The 19,783-nt window shown below is 40.0% G+C and overlaps 1 protein-coding gene across 1 annotated transcript; it reads left to right on the forward strand.

The window, feature by feature from the left end:
• Positions 1-2,752: 2,752 nt before the first annotated feature.
• Positions 2,753-19,504, forward strand: WASHC3 (WASH complex subunit 3). Its single transcript, XM_015818244.1, has 7 exons — positions 2,753-2,869; positions 7,995-8,093; positions 9,199-9,264; positions 9,622-9,735; positions 10,355-10,462; positions 17,644-17,708; positions 19,364-19,504. Exons 1-7 carry the CDS (start codon positions 2,819-2,821, stop codon positions 19,446-19,448), a joined length of 588 nt encoding a protein of 195 aa, XP_015673730.1. The 5' UTR covers positions 2,753-2,818; the 3' UTR covers positions 19,449-19,504.
• The last annotated feature ends 279 nt before the right edge of the window (positions 19,505-19,783 follow it).

A 19,783-nucleotide genomic window follows, 5' to 3' on the forward strand; every position in this document is an offset into this window, starting at 1 on the left:
AATGTGGCTGTGGTGCTTAGAGTGGCTTATTCACACTGAAAACATGGATGTGCAACAGTATTCTACCCCATGGGTGACACCCACCCACCCACGTGGTCATTGGGACTTCCACATGCCACCCTCCATGTACTTAGAGAATATCCTGAGATGATCTCATCACAGGCTGCTAACACAGTTCTCCAGGATGGCACTCAGAACATTTCCACAGACCCAAAAAGAAGGGGAGACAATTTTACCCATTATGCACATCAGTGTGAAGTGTCTGATGCTTGTCACAGAACCAAAACTCCAGCTTCTATGTTTCCATTCATCCCATTTCTCACACAACTGGCTGTGGAATTTTAGGGGTGCTTTAGAACCAGAGACCAGAACACTATATTAATTAAAACACAAATTGGTTTATTGACACTGTTGGAGGCAGAGACAAGCCTAAAGAAGGGTGGGTTGGAGTCTGTTTTATAGACGTATGCATATTAAAATATAGATAGAACAGCCAGGTATTTCACTGGATATAACACATCATGTGCTGTGAGATCAGTGTCAGCTCTACTAGATAGACCAGAATCAGAAAATTAACTCCACAGAAAAAACAGAATTACACTTTTTTGAGATAAGTTATAATAACAGAACCTTGCAAGTCTGAGTATGTTGGTCCTCCCGTTTCATATCCTATTGAATTAGGGAGGTATTTGCCTGAGCAGCTTCTGAATATTGTTTTCTAGGGTTTAAGGAATGTTTCATTCCCCTTAGTCTAGGTAATGGTTACTATATAATTCTGTCAAGGTCATCTTCCTTTCTCTTTGCTATGAGGCCATTAAGGCAGCGTTTCCAGCTTTGCGGACCAGAAGGGGATGGTTCACACAAGCAGCTGGCAAGCATACGCACACAGCTCCATTTCTGCAAGCAGTATACATGTGCGTTTGCCATGCACACAAATGGAGCGCACGCGCATATGCTCACCCACTGCTTGTGCAAGTGAGGATGCAAGGGCACGCTTGCCAGCCATTTCCATAACCCAGTTGCAAACACCTCACGGCCGCAGCCCACAGCTTGGGGACCCCTGCATTAGGGCATAACTATGAACTGATGGAGCAGGACTACAAAGACAATGGGATTTTGAAAGAACCAAGAGTTCTGTGAACAAACTTTTTTTTGTTGGGAATTACTTTGTTTTTTTCAGAACTGTACTTGCCCACCATCTTCCCCAGCATCTAAAGCATTCCTTGACCTACATTTTTAATGGCTTGAGTTGTACTTTCCACAGAAGATATATTTGGCTTAGGGACTTTTAATTTGATCCCAAGAATTCTCCTTCAGAAACATGGTGCCACCAATTTGGAGGAATACTAAATCTTCAAATTCAAGAGTCATTGATAGTTGTGTCTTCCACAAATACACTGAATCCCATTTAAAATCCATTGTAGTGGCCATCAAGACATCTTTTTTTAATCAGCTGGCAATGTATATAAAACAAACTTCATTTCATAGCTGCTAAATTTAAAAAGTCTCCATTGAGAAATTTGATCAATGACTTTTTGAAAAGTATACACTGTGTATAGGGTAGTTTGTTTCTCTGTGTGCAAAGATGTTTTCTTTGATGATAATGTCTATCAATTAGCCATTTATTTATGCCTACATGCATTTCCATGTGACTATGGATGTTAACCTCGCTCAGATGAAAGTTTGGACCTGTCACAGTACATCCAGTTGGTAGAGCAAAATATGAAAATCTGAGCCAGTCTACCACCAAACAAACCCCCATCTACAGACACCACTCCTAATTGTAGACCATTTCAAATTATTTGTCTCATTGATTTTAAAAAAAAAAAAACAGTTTTAATGCAGGATGAAATGGTTGATTGATTGATTGATTGAATTTATATGCTGCCAATCTTCTCAATAAGGCAAGTTGGTGGCTTACAGATCATGTTTTAGTAATATTTTGAAACTTCCAGATTTTGTTAAAGATATTGAGAAAAGAAGTCCCTGTTGTCAGCATAATTGTCCGAAAACATTTTTCTACCTGATATATTTGACTAATTTCACTGGAAAAGATGTCAGAGGTGATAATCACCCATAACAGTTGAAAAGTTAGAAAGAGGTTACTGATTTGAATCTAAACCTGCAGAACTGATGTACATCCTACAAAATAGATACTGACCTGCAAGAATTAAAAAGAAATACTCTTTCTCTGTCTTATCTGTATGTACATCAAGGAAATGCTCCTTTAGGGAGGCACTTATTAGAAGCGTGTGAGTTTTTTCCTTACTGGAACTTGAAACTTGCCATCCTTTTTTTTAAAAGGATACAAAGATATTTTTTAAAAAACCTTAGGAAAAACGTTCAGAATGGGAACATGGGTCATGAATATTATTTTTCATATAGCTGGCTGGCCCAAAATTCACTTTTCCTTTGCACCCTATAAAGAATTGTGTCGAAATTACAATAACATATCGTCCTAACAACTGAACGTCTAACGATTTTCTTTTTACACTGGCGGTTCTGAAGTTTTTTCCAGTCCGTCTATCTTTACTGATACGGTTTGAGCGGAGAACCACTGTCAGTAGCTTCGTAATTAATACTGCAGCAAAAGCCACGTATTGCAGAAGGAGCCGCGAGCGGGAATAACACATCAGGAAGCCTTGGCGTCTAAAGAAGCCCGCCTTCCAGCACTTGAACTACAGTTCCCATGATGCCCTTCTTTCAGCTCTGACGCCGCGAAGGGGATGTCGGAATAGCTTCCCGTGAGAGAGGTCGCGAGGGATGGTTGGGGAGGAGGTTTGCAGCCGCGGTCTCGACACTGTGAGAGGTCGCCGGGATGGACGAGGACGGGTTGCCGCTCGTAGGTTCGGGCATCGACCTGACCAAGGTATTGGCGGCTCGGCCTGGTCTTCCGCATGCGTTCAGCGACTCCTGCCTGTCCCGAAAGGCCGCTTCCACAGCCGCCCCTTCCAGCTGGGGTCGGGTGGGGAAGAGGAAGAACCGGGCAAGGGTCCCTTCCCATAAAAATCAGCTGCTGGGTGTTCGCTGCCCGGCTCCCCCATCCCGTTAAAAGGACCCCTCCCGGGAGTAAGATTTCAGAGCAGGCCCACAAAGATGTTGAGACTCTTTCTAGAAAGAGTACAGAGAAGAGCTACAAAGATAATTAGGGGACTGGAGGCTAAAGCATATAAGGAACGGCTGCTGGAATTGGATATGTCTAGTTTAAGGAAGAGAAGGACGAGGGGGGACATGATAGCAGTGTTCCAATATCTCAGGGGCTGCCACAAAGAAGAGGGAGTCAAGCTATTTTCCAAAGCACCTGAAAGCAGGACAAGGAGCAACGGATGGAAACTAATCAAGGAGAGAAGCAACCTAGAACTAAGAAATTTCCTGACAGTGAGAACAATTAACCAGTGGAACAACCTGCCTCCAGAAACTGTGAATGCTCCAACACTGGAAGTTTTTAAGAAGAGACTGGACAGCCATTTGTCTGGAATGGTATAGGGCAGTGGTGGCGAGCCTATGGCATGGGTGCCAGAGGCGGCACTCAGAGCCCTCTCTGTGGGCGCACGCACCGTCGCCCCAGTCCTAGGCCTTCAGCTGGTTTTTATAAAACCTTTTCGCTTTAGGCCTCCGCTGCCGTGTACAAAAAAAAAAGGTTCAATCAATCAGTCAATTTCAACTTCTCGCAGGAAAAAAAAAGATCTTGCAAAGTTGGAATTGATTGATTGAACTTTTTAGTCCCACCCAGTCTGCTATTACCACCGCAGCCACGTCCACCCAATGGGCCACATCCCCCAATGGGCCACACCCACCAATGGGCCACACACCCCTGGCACCCAAAGATGCATGTGGGTTTTGGGTGGCAGTTTGGGCACTCGGTCTCTAAAAGGTTCGCCATCACTGGTATAGGGTTTCCTGCCTGAGCAGGGGGTTGGACTAGAAGACCTCCAAGGTCCCTTCCAACTCTGTTATTCTATTCTATTCTAAATGTGACAGAAAAACATTTCCGTCAGGGAAAGCAGAAGCAAAAAAATTCTGATGAAGCAAAATCTGTAACAGCCTTGAATGGAGGCTGAAGGTTGAAAAGACCACAAACACAAAGAGTCATGATGGTTGTTCTTCACAGTATTTTAGCTGTAATCATATATCCAGGTACAGGAGAGGAAACCTCCCTGAGTCATTTCTGAATGGATACACATGTAAATGCATTGATTTATTTTTTATGGGGCTCAGATGCTACTCCAGTTTTTCTGATTCTGGGTGATACAGATAGTCCTTGACGTACGAACACAATTGAGCCCAAAGTTTACATTGCATTTGTTAAGTGAGTTTTGCTCCATTTTACAACTTCCACAGTTGTTAAATGAATCACTGCAGGTATTAAGTTAGTAACACTGTTAAGTGAATCTAGCTTCCCCATTGACTTTGCTTGTCAGAAGGTTGCAAATGGGAATTACATGACCCTGAGACACTGCAAACATAAACATGAGTCCGTTGCCAAGTTAGGGTGAATTTTGATCACATGACCATGGGGATGCTGAAATGGTTGTAAAAGTGTGAAAAATGGTCGTAAGCCATTTTTTTCAGTCCTGTTGTAACTTGGAAAGGTCACTAAATGAACTGTTGTAAGTCAAGGACTACCTCTATATATACCTGTCATCTGTAAATCAGATTGAAACCATTTATTTTATTATATTGTTTATATGCCTTCAATCTCATTGTTAAGGTGACTCTATATTATAACTTTTTTTAAAAAAAATCAAAATACCATAGCATTTATAGGATTATATTGTGTTTACACACTGAGAACATGAATCAAGGAGCCATCCTACTAGGAGAGAGAATAACATTACAATCTTTCAGTACCACAGCTGATGCAAGAGTTTTCATAGTGTTCCTACATTCAAATAAAGTTAGAATAGGAAGAAGTTTCCATTAAACATATGCACGGTAACTCATGCCTTGGTCACCTCCAGTTTGGTTTACTGCAATGTGCTCTATATGGGGTTGCCCTTGAAGACCACCCAGAAATTGCAGCTAGTCCAGAATGCAGCAGTGTGCAAAGTAACGGGGTGGGGGCTAGGTTTGCTCATGTAACACTTCTGTTGCACAAGTTGTACTGGCTTCCAGTTTCTTTCCAAGTGCAATATAAAGAACTAATCATCTTTAAAGCCCTATATGGCCAGGTTAACTGTGTGAGTGCCTTTCCCTAAGGATATGTCCATTCTGCCAGGTCAGATAGGATGGGCACAGTCCTAATCCCTTCCCTTAAACATTGCTATCTCATGGTATCTCAAAGTGTACCTCTTCTATGGCAGCCCTTGCCCTATGGTACCCCCCTCCCCAAGTTCAGTTGGCCTCTACTCTCCTGGTCTTCCATAAAGCTTTGAAGACCTGACTTTTTTTTTCCACGTACTGGAATGAGTTGTGGTTGCACTTCAGAAATTTGATTTAACTTCAGGTTTTTGTTTTTAATGCATTTAGTCTTTATAGTTTTAAGATGGCTTTTATGATGTTTTAACTTTTAATTGGGAGCCTTGATTATAAGATGGGTGGCTATATAGTTTTTAATAGATAACTAAAATGTATAAGACAACTTTCCCAAATCTAGTGCTTTTCAGATATGCTAGATCAGTGTTTCTCAACCTTGACAATTTTAAGGCATGTGGACTTCAACTCCCAGAATTCCACAGTCAGGATTGCTGGCTGTGGAATTCTGGGAGTTGAAGTCCACATGCCTTAAAATTGTCAAGGTTGAGAAACACTGTGCTAGATACTAGTTCATATTGTCCAGTTAAATTGATTTGGTATGTATTTTATGCTAATCAAGCAGGGTAAGGAAACTTAATATAATGGGTAAACTTAAAAATGTTTGAAACTCTTTTATGATGCTTTAAATTTAAATTAAACAAAGCCCACAATATTTTCCCTGAATAGACAAATCTAAAAAAAATTCCAAAATTTTCACATTGAAAAGATCTTAGTGTTTGATTCTATGAAAGAAAAGAAATCCCAACATATATGGCAAGGGGAAAAAATCTTTGATAAGGCATTCAATTTGATTGATTAAGCGTAGTGTAATAAATATGTATTGTCAGTATAGTTGACTGATCTTTAAAACTGAGTTAATAAAAATAAATGAAATAAATCAGTGGTTCTCAACCTGTGGGTCGGGACCCCATTTGGGGTCAATCGACCATTTCACGGGGGTCGCCAAGCAAAGCTGTTCGCCATTTTTTTTGTCCGCCATTTTTTTCCCCTTTTCCGGTGGGTGCCTTACCTCCCTTGGGCTGGGCCAGCTGGTGGTCGGCCTGCTCCGTCTCTGCCACTTGCCAGCTACTCCTCGGCCGGCGCAGGGGGCGGAACCACGCATGCGCGGTGCTCCCGGGCAGGGAAAGTCCTCGACTTATGACCGGTTGGGTAGTCCTCAACTTACGACCGGTTCAGTCCTCGACTTACGACCGGTTTAGTCCTCAACTTACGACCGGCTTAGTCCTCGACTTACGACCGGTTGGGGTCGCGGCATTAAAAAGGTTGAGAACCACTGAAATAAATGGTTTATTACTTTTTTTTAAAATGGTTGTTGCCAATTTCTGTAGAAAAGCTATGACGTGGGAAATTTTGTGTTAATGTGTTTTTTTGCTTATATATTAATCATTTCTCTTGCAAAGGATATATTAGGCATGCCAGATTAAAGTCAGTGGCTGCTGTGGATTTTCAGTTTGACCATGAACAAATTCCTTACATTGTTTCTCATTAATTACAAAAGCAGTAAGAGATGTAGGATATGATTTTTAGCCTAGTTCCTTCTCTAACAGCAGTCTATAAAAACAGTGTTTTGAAATTAATATATTTCCAAAATGTTTCCTGTATCAATTTCAGAATCTGAGGTTTACAACTCTTATTTATTCAGTGTCACTAATAAATAGTTTTGGCTTAAATTCAAAAGTTATTCACTTTTATTTTTTTAAACTTTTGACTGTTTCATTCTTGTGCTCTTCCATGTTTGCATGTGCAGTTCTGGTAAAAGAGAATATGGTTATTCAGTTGCTGCAAAATTGACAAATTGCACATTTGGTATATACTTAGTTATAAGTTATAGTTATACTTTTATGCATCATGGAACATTGCTTTGAAATAATAAATTATCACTCAAAGACTTGGCCAATCTCAGAGTTTGAATGTAAATGTTTGATACTATATTTGTTTCATATTTGAGATACATTAAAAAAGCTATTTTGGTCTAGTGGTTAAGGCAGTGATGGCGAACCTTTTAGAGACCGAGTGCCCAAAATGCAACCGAAAACCCACTTATTTATCACCGGGTGCCAGGTGGGCATGGCCCATTGGGTGGGCGTGGCTGTGGTGCTCATGGCAGATTGGGTGGGTGTGGCCAAGGTGCGCGTGATCACCTTGATGTTGCTCGTGGGGAGGGACACCTGTGGGGGCCGGGCAGGGTTGGGGGAGATCCAGGGGGTGTCTGGCAGGTGGGGCAGTGGGCAGGAGGCTTGTCCTGCGGGGTGAGGCGAGGCAAGGCGGGGGTGCCATTGTCACAGGGCAAGGTGAGACAGGCTGGGGCGGCTGCTGCCTGACACCATCGGCCCTGTACACAGAGGCCAGCAAGCGCATGGGTGCTGGGATGCATCTGGCCATGTGGGACCTCAGCGAGTTAGTAGGTGGCTGGTTGAAAAGGGACAGTTGCCATCTCCGGGGCATGGTGCATGTGCCCACAGAGAAGGCTCTGAGTGCCGCCTCTGGCACACGTGCCATAGGTTAGCCACCACTGGGTTAAGGCATCAGGCTAGAAACTGGGAGATCCTGAGTTCTAGTCTCACCTTGGGCACAAAGGCAGCTGGGTGACTTTGGGCTAGTCATTTCTCTCGGGCCTAGGAAGGAGGCAATGGCAAACCACTTGTGAAAAATCTTGTCAAGAAAACAGCAGTGATTTTTCCATGTAATTAATTGATCTCTCTTCAATATTGTATTTTTCTATGTTTTGTGTAATGCAGGTTCCAGCTATCCAACAAAAGAGAACAGTGGCGTTTCTAAACCAATTTGTGGTTCACACAGTTCAGTTCCTGAATCGATTTTCAACTATTTGTGAAGAGGTAGTACATGCCATACTGTAACTTTCCAACAGTGTATACTACATTTCTCTATAATGCATGCTTGGTACAGAAACTATTTCATTTCTCATTCTCTACCATAAAAAGGTTAAAAATGGAGAGAAAGAATAATCTGCCAGTGGAAAACATGAAAATGTCTCTGTATTCAGAGTAGGCTTGCTAGGCTTTGGCATGCAATGTTTTGGGGAATATTTCTGGAAACTTGGTTTTCATCCTTTACTGCATTAAACAAGAGATATTTATCACTTTTCATCACCATGTCATCATATTAATCTTTTTGGAGAAACAATACATTTTTATTTGTGGATATGAAAAATAAATGGAAACTTCAGAGTGTAGAGAGTTAATGTAGGTATATGGGGGACTTTTTGTTAGAATTTTGTCATTCTTTTAATGTGTTAACATTACTTTGTCATATTCAGTGATATCTTGAGGTTTTTGTTTCTCTATAAACTCCAAATTGTCCAGAAATATTGTATTGCTTACCTGTACTTGTTATTAATTAAAAAGAATACTAAACCATCAATAGGATTTTGCCTAGAAGCCTGTTGGGATTGTCTATTAAAACCTATTAGATAAATCACTATAAACCTTTTAAGGCTAATTAAGGGTATTCTAAATGTCCTGTGGTGCAATCAGAGCATTCAGGGATGCATAGATCAATAAGGGCTATCTGCAAGAGTTGACTGCTTTGAATTACAGTTGCTGAGTTAGTGTCTTTTAGTTAGTCTTAAAATTATTTGTTAGCAAAGCTTGATAAAGAAGGATATATATAATCATATGTCAATATGTAACATGTGCAATCATGTTATTTGTTAATGGAATGAATATTAGCATAGTAGTATATTAAATCAGCTGAACATCATAGTGTAATCAGTTATTTTAAACCATCTGCATAATAGCACTTACAGGTTCATTGTCCAATATGTTTCATATTAGTCTCCAAAAGACCGAAGCAATAAGTTTGCTTTTCAGGGAGATGGATTGGGGCGATGGGAAAGAGCTAAGTATTACTGGATGGAAAATGTGGAGGAGTTAAACAATATTGAGGAAATTGTTGAGTAATATTTCTCTTCCTTATTCCCAGAAATTGTCAGCACTTTCCCTCCGTATTCAGCAAATTGAGACTTTGCTCAATATTCTGGATGCAAAGGTTTGTTCCTGATATATCTCTTTTTATGTGGTAGTTTAAACATTCATAAATATATAATTTTAGGGTACTGAGGATGGATTTCATTTAGATCATGATTGTCTACAAACAAAAATGAACACATATTTTTTCAGTATTAAGAAAAGTAAAGGAGAACAGATAGGAAATAGATACATTCATTAGTGGAAAGTGGAGGTAAAAATTTGGACATATGTAAAGTGTGACAGTACTAGCATCATGTAACTATATAGTCTGAAACTTTGATAGAAGAGAAATGTTTATCAGATGCTGTATTACTGATGAAAAGTTTGTATGCTCAATTTTAAAATATCATTGGTCTATGATGTGCCCTATCTTCAGTTATCTTCTGTGCCTGGCCTAGAAGATGAGATCTCAAACACCAGTGTTATGAATGGCTCTGTCTCACAAACGTTGGTGGATCCACAGACAACAAATGTATCACCTAACGTGGAGGTAAACTGGTTTTTCTAAAGCACAATATGACTGTATTTAAAAGTCAAGAAAATCAGAATTATTTGAAAATAACCAAATCATTGGTGCAAGCTGTTTGTCTGCTCTCATTGGTTTTGGGAACTAGCCAAATAATCCAGAAATATCCATCCTTTGATTTGCTACCTTTTGTGTGAACTGGAAATTTAGGCTTGCTTCTCTTTAGATTCAAAAGAGTAATGTCCTTTGATTCCAGTTTGACTTCTGATGACTTAATAGACACTTGCCTAGTAAGTCCAATGGGAAAGTAGTTTGCCATTGCCTTTGTCTGGGATGCATCTTCAGTTTCTCAGTGTCACCAACTGCCTTGGGGTGCACTAAGATCCCAAGTAGGTCCAACCCTGCATAGCTTTTTGCAGTCAGCTAAGCTTGACTAAATGTTATCTTAAAAAGTAATTCTTGATTCATAGGCATTGCTATTCAGGTTTGTATAACTGCTGCCCTGTCAGGAGGAGCCGAGCAGGACCAATCCAACTTCAAGTTGCTGGTAGAACTATAAAAAAAATTAACTTAATGTGATGTCCAAATATGGTAAAGTCTAAGGACATGTGACGACTGATATGCACTGTTTGTTGTATTGCAGACCAGTGTACCTGAGTTGGGGCAACAGAGGACAGATGGAACTGGTGAAAATGTCATCACTGTAGCAAAGGATCCACGTTATGCCAGATACCTCAAAATGGTTCAAGTGGTAAGTCACATTTATTTTACCAGGTTTTATCATAAACATTTGGGTTTCTATTCCCTGAAGCTTCCTTTAAACTAAAATTTGTCTTTTGAAGTTAATTGTGAATGTAGGTTGAATTTTACAAGTTTTTAGCATACAAATTAGTATAGAAGTTGATTTTCAGTACTAATTAATATTAGAGACATAAATATTGAGACACAATTTCCCTCTTTGTCTCGCTGTTCCAAAAGCACAGTTATCCGTCATTACTAAAAATATGGCCTTTTCATTATGTGGCAAATATATATACAGTATACTGCATGCATGATCATGAATTACTCTGTCCTGTTTAGTGTATAAAGAAATCTCTCCAATAGTTTCTGTAATTGTTTTAGTCCAACAGTGTTTATTTGTGATAGCCAACTTAAAAATCAGTTTAGCTTTAATTTTCTTCCCATCGGTGCTGGCCATGGTTGTCCCAGAAAACCAGTTGCATTTCATTTATTCTATCACATATAATTTACTTTTGACTCTATTACTTGCTCACAAATGAACTCCTAGTGAAACAGACAAGCTTTGACTGAGCCAACGTTTTTCTTTTTAATGTCTTCTGATTCCGAAACGTGTGCAAAATATGAGCAAGAGTTCAACTTGAATAAACTAATGTTCAAAATGAAAATAAGTCGTAATCCTGGCAAAGTGAAACTAAATTGAACAAATAGGCATATTTTTTGTCTAATTCTGTATAAGTAATTTTATATATTGTAGATAATTGTAGATTTACAGATCCACTTCAACTACTGTTACTTATTTGCCTGATTTAGCTTCTGATCCGAGCATAACCTCATCACAAAGCAGGTTAGAAATGTATGGTTTTGTTTGTTATAAAAATGGAGGTTTGTAAGTCACCTTTGCATTTAGTGCTACAGCTTGCAACTTTTCAGTATTGCCACGGCATTCTCCCAAGTAGGATATGATGACAAAGCAATTTTTTCCGGAAGGGTTGACATGTATTTCCAAAGTCCCAAACTTCATTCCAATAGTGATGATGCACATGGCATCCTGCTTTGCCACTCTGTACAGTTTTCCTGGAAGCACACAGCTACCCCCTACAGCAGTGTTTCTCAACCTTGACAATTTTAAGGCATGTGGACTTCAACTCCCAGAATTCCACAGCCAGCATTGCTGGCTGTGGAATTCTGGGAGTTGAAGTCCACATGCCTTAAAATTGTCAAGGTTGAGAAACACTGCCCTACAGCCATGGTGCAGTCCTGGGAGAAAAAAAATGACATTTGATTTAACATGTTGTAGGCTTGTGAAGGCACCATGGACTCTGAAACATCTTTTGCTTTTGAAGCATTGCATAATCTTGAAATGCAATATAGTATTACAGCTCTTTCGGTAGTGGTAAAAATCACAGGGAAATGTAAGTCTTTGTGATTGTACTTTTCCCGGATATACATGATGATATAAAGGAGGCCAGAGTTGTTCAGTGGAGCAAATGGGTTTGTATTTGTATTTGTGTGTATTGTGTGTGTGTGACATAAACATATTTTCCTCAATGGAGAATCTCAGAGAAATAAATCTTTACATATTTTCTGAAGCTATGCTTTTTTACCTTGGTGCAATACAAATTGCTCTTATTTTTTAACTATTTATTTTTGGACCACAGTGTGTAGCCTTCCTGAAATTAAAATAGAACTGGCTGCTTAAATGGGATGCGTGTATCCAACAGCTCCCATTGGATCAGATTTCAATGCAAACCTTTCACATTTAGAAGGATTGTTAGGATATTCTACCAGGCCCCCTTATTGTCTTACACCTTTTCCTCTGCATTTGGGGTAGCAAATATAATAAATATTGACCTATTTCAAATACAGGTAGTCCTCAACTTAATGACCACAATTGAGCCAAACATTTCTGTTAAGCGAAACATTTGTTAAGTGAGTTTTGCCCCATTTTACGACTTTTCTTGGCACAGTTGTCAGGTCCATATTTTGATAATGATTTGGAAGAAATGCTCTGGACTTCATACAATCCTAGTATTAATTTGCTAAAAAAATTCTGAGTCTTTTCAGGCTTCTGAATGAGCCTGGAAAAAAAAATGCTGCTATTTGTGGGCATTCAGTATGAAGCAAAGAAATGCTCATATGAGGTCCCAAGTGCTTCTGAATCTTTTTCAAAGCAAGGAGAGCTCTAATAGTTTGACCACTGAGAAATGAATCTGATTCTAATTTAATAAGCAAAGAATTGGTTTTACTGTAGTTCCAGTAAAAAGTTTGAAGCAATGTTGGTAATGGCAGATATTCATGTGGAGCTGTTATCAAGATGGGTGCGATCAGTTCACATGTTTGGTGTAAACTTCAGAGTAAAAACAGAAGAGCTCTCTGTAGCAGTAACCAAGTCATCACAGAGCCTTAGGAAACAGAACTTTCCATTTTTAAATTGATACAGAATACAGTGGTTCTCTGTGTAAAGGTAGGTCTGGAAGTAAATGACCTTTCATTTGGAACAGTGTCTCCACCTGTTTCATAAATCTTAAACTAACCTTTAAGTAAGGCCTAGATTAGAATATAATTTTTGTACATTAGTCATGTGATACAATTCCTTTTTTATTTAATTATCAGTCATGTTAGCATTATATCTCTGTTTGATAAAATTATTGGCAAGTAAATAACATTTGGTGTTTCATCTTACCCATTCCATCCTTCATATTATCCTTGACAGTTTCTGGGATTAACACATTTGATCTCTTCGTTGTCAATTATTTTGACATTTCCATTCCTTGCAATAGGCGTTTGATATTGGACATTTTGATGTTCAGGAAGAAGCCAAATTTCTTGCTTTCTTCTTTAATCATTTTGATCAGATTCAGGGCTTCTTTGGTTTCTGAGAGGAGTGTTGTGTCATCAGCATATTGCCACCCTCCTTGCTATATCTTGAATCAGTTTGTATCTCCATATGTTGTTTGCACAGTAGCTTCCTGATTTGTGTACAGCAACTGCTGCAATTTGACCAGTTAGGACCCTCAACTTGTCATTATCAACACAATCAAAGGCTTTCTTATAGTCAATAAAGCAGATTATAGATATTCTTTTAATATTCTTGAGGCATTCCCATGATCCAATGTAGATTTGCAACATGGGTATGAGTTCTACAACCCCTTCTGAAGGCAGCTTGAACACCTGTTAATTCCCTTTTAATGGTTGGTGCCAGACATTGTTGTGTGATCTTAAAGAAAATCTTGCTAGCTTGGTAGGATGATGGCAGTTGTGCAGTAACTGGAGCAATCCTTGGAGTCACCCTTTTTTTGGCAATGGAATGAACACTGATAGTTTCCAATTCTGGAGCCATCTGTTTGGTTTTGAAAGTATTTGTATATATGCATAATTAAAACATATTAAAATACTCGATTTTATACATGTCTTATTTAACTATGCCAAGAAATCCTTGTAAGGCCTCCTGCTTCAAAAAGTTATGTTGACCTTATTAATAAACCATTTTTTCCATGGTTATTTCCATGGTGGTATAACTTGAGATATCTGTTTAACAACATACACTTCACTGGAGAATTCTGAAATGACAATTTTCTTTAAAGTTCTTTCCTTTTACAATTTTGTGGGGAATTTTCAGCTTTAGATTTGTGATTCTCTTCCCCAGTAAAAATTGTGTACTGTTTACAAATGGAAAATATTTACATAATAATATCATGTAACATTTTCCATTTGTAAGACGTAAGAAAGAGGTTCTGAATAACAGAGCACTGCCACCAACACAATTTAGTCTTTGTATTTCAGGTTACATTTTCCATATGGCAAATGGTGACTCCTAGTCATAAAAAAAATGTGTGCTAACCATAATGACAACTCTGTAAATTCCCACTCTTAAACTGCTGAGTTTAATTGTTTTTATTGGAGATAGCTAGTTTTATATTAGGGCGAAAAGCTCCAAATACAGATATGCAAGGGAAAATATTAATCATCACATCAGCATGGCTATTGCCGTTATTAGTCTTGACCACTCTATTGCTTTCCTCAGTGACACCAGTACAGAGAAACTTTTCTGAACAGTAAGTTTTTACTCCCTTCTTTGTAAAATATTGTACTTACGTTGGCCCAAAGTACTTGGGTTCCATGCCAAAACCAACCAAAATCAAGGTTTCTTACATCCTTTTCAGACCTCCAATATATTTTGGAAATAAGACTTTCTTTCTTTCTTTCTTTCTTTCTTTCTTTCTTTCTTTCTTTCTTTCTTTCTTTCTTTCTTTCTTGTCAAAGGAATGTTCTATTTGAACTTTGTCAGCAGAAACATGGAAATAACTTCTCTTGGAACATCTCTAGCAGAGATCTTTGACTTCATATTGTTCCCATGGATGGATGTTGTGCTGCTAGAATTCAGATAGGCCTTTCTGAGTTGAGCATCATTTTCTTAAGAAATTGTATGGGAAAGCTAAATAAAAGTAGCTTATCAAAATTTCTTTGAGATAAAATATGCTGTAAAATTAATGAAAGTAATTGTTGAGAATAGTTGAACATTATATACCAGTGATGGCGAACCTTTTAGAGACCGAGTGCCTAAACTGCAACCCAAAACCCACTTATGCATCGTTGGGTGCCGAGTGGGTGTGGCCCACTGGGTGGGTGTGGCTACGGTGGTAACGGCAGACTGGGTGGGACTAAAAAGTTCAATCAATCAATTCCAACTTTGCAAGATCTTTTTTTTCCCACGAGAAGTTGAAATTGACTGATTGATTGAATCTATTTTTTTTGTACACGGCGGCGGAGGCCTAAAGCGAAAAGGCTTTATAAAACCCAGCTGAAGGCCTAGGACTGGGGCGACAGCGTGTGTGCCCACAGAGAGGGCTCTGAGTGCCACCTCTGGCACCCATGCCATAGGTTCGCCACCACTGTTATATACTATCATTGATACAAGTTATATCTTTGTATTCAGCTGGTAGAGTTTACCTCTGTAACATGAAAGGATACAGTAGTGATAATGTGTAACCTTCACATAAATACAAACACAAGCATGGTCTAGATTGTCATCTAAATCAGAGGTCTCCAACCTGCGGTCTGCAGCCCACTACCGGCTGTGGCCTATTGGCCACTGGGCTGTGGAACAGGCTGGCCAGTGCGCACACGTGTGCGTGCACTAACCCCCACTCATGCTACTGCTGCCGCTGCTATGCAAACAGGGCAGTGCGCAGTGTGAAAACTAGGTGGCACACGGCACAGAAACGGGGAACCAGGCAGTGCACAGCATGAAAGCAGGCGGTTTGAAAACCAGGAGGCGCACGGTGCAAAAACCAGGTGGTAGGCAATGCAAAAACCGGGCGGTGGGCAGTGTAAATACCGGGTGGCAGGCGGTGTGAAAACCGGGAGGCAAGTGGTGCGAAAACCGGGAGCCGCTAGCACGAAAATGGGATGATGCTAGCGTCCAAGCAGGAAAACCGGCGTGGTGCTAGCGAGTGTCACGTGAGCGCTAGCACTGCCCCATTTGTATTGCATGTGCTCGTGTCCGTTTGTGTGCGTGCATGCACGCTCACGTAAAATGCTTCTTTCCCCCTTTGTCTCCAGTCCGCCAACTGAGAAAGGTTGGAGACCTCTGATTTAAATTTATGATTTAATGAGAAGCTAGAATTTTTTCCTACCAACTGCAACTAGCCAACTGTATTGGGAAGGATAGTTCCACTATGTGTCTTCTAGTATAGGTGCATTTCAGCTATGGAACACAAGATTATTCTGTCAGGTCATCCCTGCCTGGAATCTTGCTACTGCTGCTTACACAATCAAACTGGTTCCAGTGATGGCATGGCTTCTATTGTATTGTCACATCATTTGGAAAATAAAGTTCTGTGGGTTTTTTTTTAAATGGTACCTTTGAACCATGTCTCATGGTGAAATAAACAATATTGTTCATTTGCTGTAAATATATCTTAGATAAATAAAAATACTGCTTCATGATGCTTGGGAATACAAGTAGTATTCTGATTTGCATTGTGCCACTAAAATGATGGATTAAGTGATCCTTTCATCTCGTCTAACCTGGTGGCTTTCAGATCCCTAAGACTATTTAAAAAGGTTGAAATGATGGTAGGATCTTGGGAAGAAATTGGGTTGAATTTTGTTCTATTACTTATTTGCAGCGTGGCCATTTCGTACTGTCCTTTCTGCATTAGCTGTTTGATTTACCTTGGCTTCATTTCTGTGATCATCTTGCCAAATTCCAGCTGCTTTTACAGTGATACTTAATTTTGGCCCATGCAACAGATATAAGTAGTGCCTGAAAAGCAGTACTGAGCTTCTTGAAAGATTTACTTGAATGTATCCAATGTCTATCATACTGGGATTTTTTTTTAAATTTAAGGCTAGTCTGTCCTTATGGATCCTGGAATAAATTGTTCAGAATTGTTTTTAAATGGAAAAGTATATCCCTTTTTTTGTATGACTGGGTTCCATCATAGCTGCCATTAAACTCTAGCAGCATAAGCAACAGGTTGGACAGGATGCCTATAAGTCAGACATGTCAGACACAAGGCCTGGGGGCCAGATGTGGCCTGCGAAGTGGTTTCATGTGGCCCACGAAGCCATCCTGGAAACAGTGAGGGAACGGCCCCCGCTGCCTTGGCCCTGGCCCAGGCTGGCCGGGAGCCAATGTACAATTTTGTGGTGGCCATCTATGCTGAAACGCATTCAGTCTTAGCTCCATAAGGCCATCTAGAAACAGCGAGGAACCAGCCCCTGCTGTGTTGGCCCCACCCTCTGGGTGCATGCTGGGGAGGTGTCACCCTTTGTGAGGAATGAAGAAATGGACCATGCCTTGGCGCTTGCCCCGGTCCCACCCCCTTCTGCCAGAGACCCTCAGATCTGTCCCACTCCTGCCCAGGCCCCCACAGGCACCCTTGACGCGAACGATATAGAGCTGGCCATGCCCACCCAGTAGGCCATACCCACTCCATCCACGCCCATCCAGTAGGCTACATCCATCCTGGCCACACCCACCCGGCCCCCCAAGGGCAACCGCAATGCTGATACGGCCCTCAATGAAATTGAGTTTGACACCCCTGCTATAAATCAATCAAAATAAAATTTGTCATCGTTAATTGTATCCAGGCCTTCTTTCTTAAAAGTTTTTATTGATGCTTATGTTTGGAGAAGAGCTCCTATGTTCTAAGCTTCTCGCTGTCTTTTTTTTTTCTTCCCTAGGGTGTTCCTGTTATGGCAATAAGAAACAAGATGATTTCTGAAGGATTAAACCCGGATCTTCTTGAGTAAGTAGCAATATCTGTTTTGCTTAAACACTATTTACATGGAACCTAAATGGAGCTGATATTTGCATGTATTTTCCCAATTCCCAAGATTTCTCCTGAGATGATACAGTCCTCAGAAGAACAAAAGTTGTACAGTGTGCCCAACTGGTTGAGAAATATTCTCTTGAATTATGTGGAAATAGGCATAGTAGTTTGAATTTATGAAGTGTTCTTGGAAGGCTCGGTGAGCCTGCCAACAGCTCTATGAAATCAACCAGTGTTACCTCCTTATTGCAGAATTGTGAAGTCAACTGAAAGTTGACCTAAACTAAGCAAGATGTGAACTTGGCATCTTCCAATTTGCTTATTTAAGCCATTTCACAATACCAGTTATCTAGCCTTCCTGGATTTTACATCCAGAGAAAAAACTTTTATATAATACTTCCCTCCACTGTATTGCCATATGTTTATGGCATACCTCTACTACAGATGCTTTTCTTGCCTAGTGAGCATTTTATTAATTAATTTCATACAGTTGATGATTGTAGGTAGGTGGTGACCTGGTTCACACAATATGCTGGATCATAATGTTATTTGTTTGGCTTTAATTAGGCTTGTTTTTTTAAATTTGTTATGTACAGCAACATTCCCCAACCTTTGCTGTTTGGTGGCCTGGCTGGGAGGGGAAAGGGGAACTGGGCCATGTGAGCAATGGGCCGGTGGACATACTCATGCAATTTGAGCTGTGTGCACACACACATGTATTCTAGCCAGCCACTCACCTGGCCCAATTCCAAATAGGCCACAGCCCAGTAGTGAGTCACGGTTCAGGGGTTGGGGACCCCCTGATGTACAGTATAACTACATTTATAATGTAATTTATAAATAGCACTTAACATATTGTATGAACCCAGGCTGTTATCCAATTTCTCAGGTCCAGAAGTCATTTTTGCACCTAGAGTAGTGGCCAAAATTGTGGAAACCTTTTGGGAAAAGTGTACAGTAGAAATGCCACCTTTGGTTAAGTTTCCACCATTTTTTCTTCTAATTTCTTTATAACTGTAGCCTTGTTCACTTAATAATACTATTTTACATTGCTTTCTGGGCAACTAGTCAACTCTTTGCACCATTACTTTAATTTTATTATGTTTTACAAGCTCACTAAATGAAAGAACACAAAAAACCCAACCAACTTAATAGCAATCACATAACACACTGACAAATGTCCTCCTCTCAGCTTCAATACCTGACATTAATAACTGAATCCTACTGTGATCTGATTGGCTCATTGCCAAAACAAGATGACATCTGATTGGCTCTCTAAATACTCATGCTCATTGGCTACAATCAGATGAAGGAAAGCTACTTGATACCAACCTAAGCAAGTTGTGCTTCCTTTTTCTGGTTATTTGGCTATAACTTTTCATAGAATACAGTACAGACAATTGAACAAACTTTGTTGCATTACATTCTTGATTACATTATCTTTCCATTGATATATAATTTTATGGTACTACTACAAAAAAAAAAGTGGTGTTATTAGCCATCAAACCTCAAAAATACACTTTTCCCAAAAGGTTTCCCCAATTTTGGCCACTACTGTACATGAAGCCACTTTTCTAGGTTCCGAAGGCCTGAGGATATAAAAGCTCACATATCTTGCCTTTTTGTTTCAGAACGCCAGATGCTCCAGTGCCTGCATGGGGAGATGAGACAAATGCAGGAGAAAGTTCTGATAGTGAATCTTCATTTAGCGACTAATGATGTTGTCCTTGGTGGGAAAATGCTTCACTTTTCCTTAAAAGCACTGTCGAGTCCAGGGGTAGGCAACCTTGGCTCTTTTATGACTCGTGGACTTCAACTCCCAGAACTCCTGGGAGTTGAAGTCCATGAGATATAAAAGAGCCAAGGTTGCCTGGGAGTTGAAGTCCATGAGATATAAAAGAGCCAAGGTTGCCTGGGAGTTGAAGTCCATGAGATATAAAAGAGCCAAGGTTGCCTACCCCTGGTCTAGTCTTTCTCTCTTAAATGCTGATGTACAAACTTGTAACGTGCTTTCCTGAATTTCTTGAGCCATATGAGGTATTCTCTAAAAG

This window comes from Protobothrops mucrosquamatus, unplaced genomic scaffold (genome assembly GCF_001527695.2).
Source record: "Protobothrops mucrosquamatus isolate PMUCROS unplaced genomic scaffold, P.Mucros_1.0 scaffold706, whole genome shotgun sequence".
Classification (NCBI taxonomy): domain Eukaryota; kingdom Metazoa; phylum Chordata; class Lepidosauria; order Squamata; family Viperidae; genus Protobothrops; species Protobothrops mucrosquamatus.

Coding starts and splice junctions, on each gene's coding strand:
- WASHC3 (XM_015818244.1), top strand. CDS start 2,819: ATGGACGAGGACGGGTTGCCGCTCGTAGGTTCGGGCATCGACCTGACC. Junction 8,094..9,198: donor TTTCAACTATTTGTGAAGAG/GTAGTACATGCC, acceptor CCTTATTCCCAG/AAATTGTCAGCACTTTCCCT. Junction 9,265..9,621: donor TCAATATTCTGGATGCAAAG/GTTTGTTCCTGA, acceptor CCCTATCTTCAG/TTATCTTCTGTGCCTGGCCT.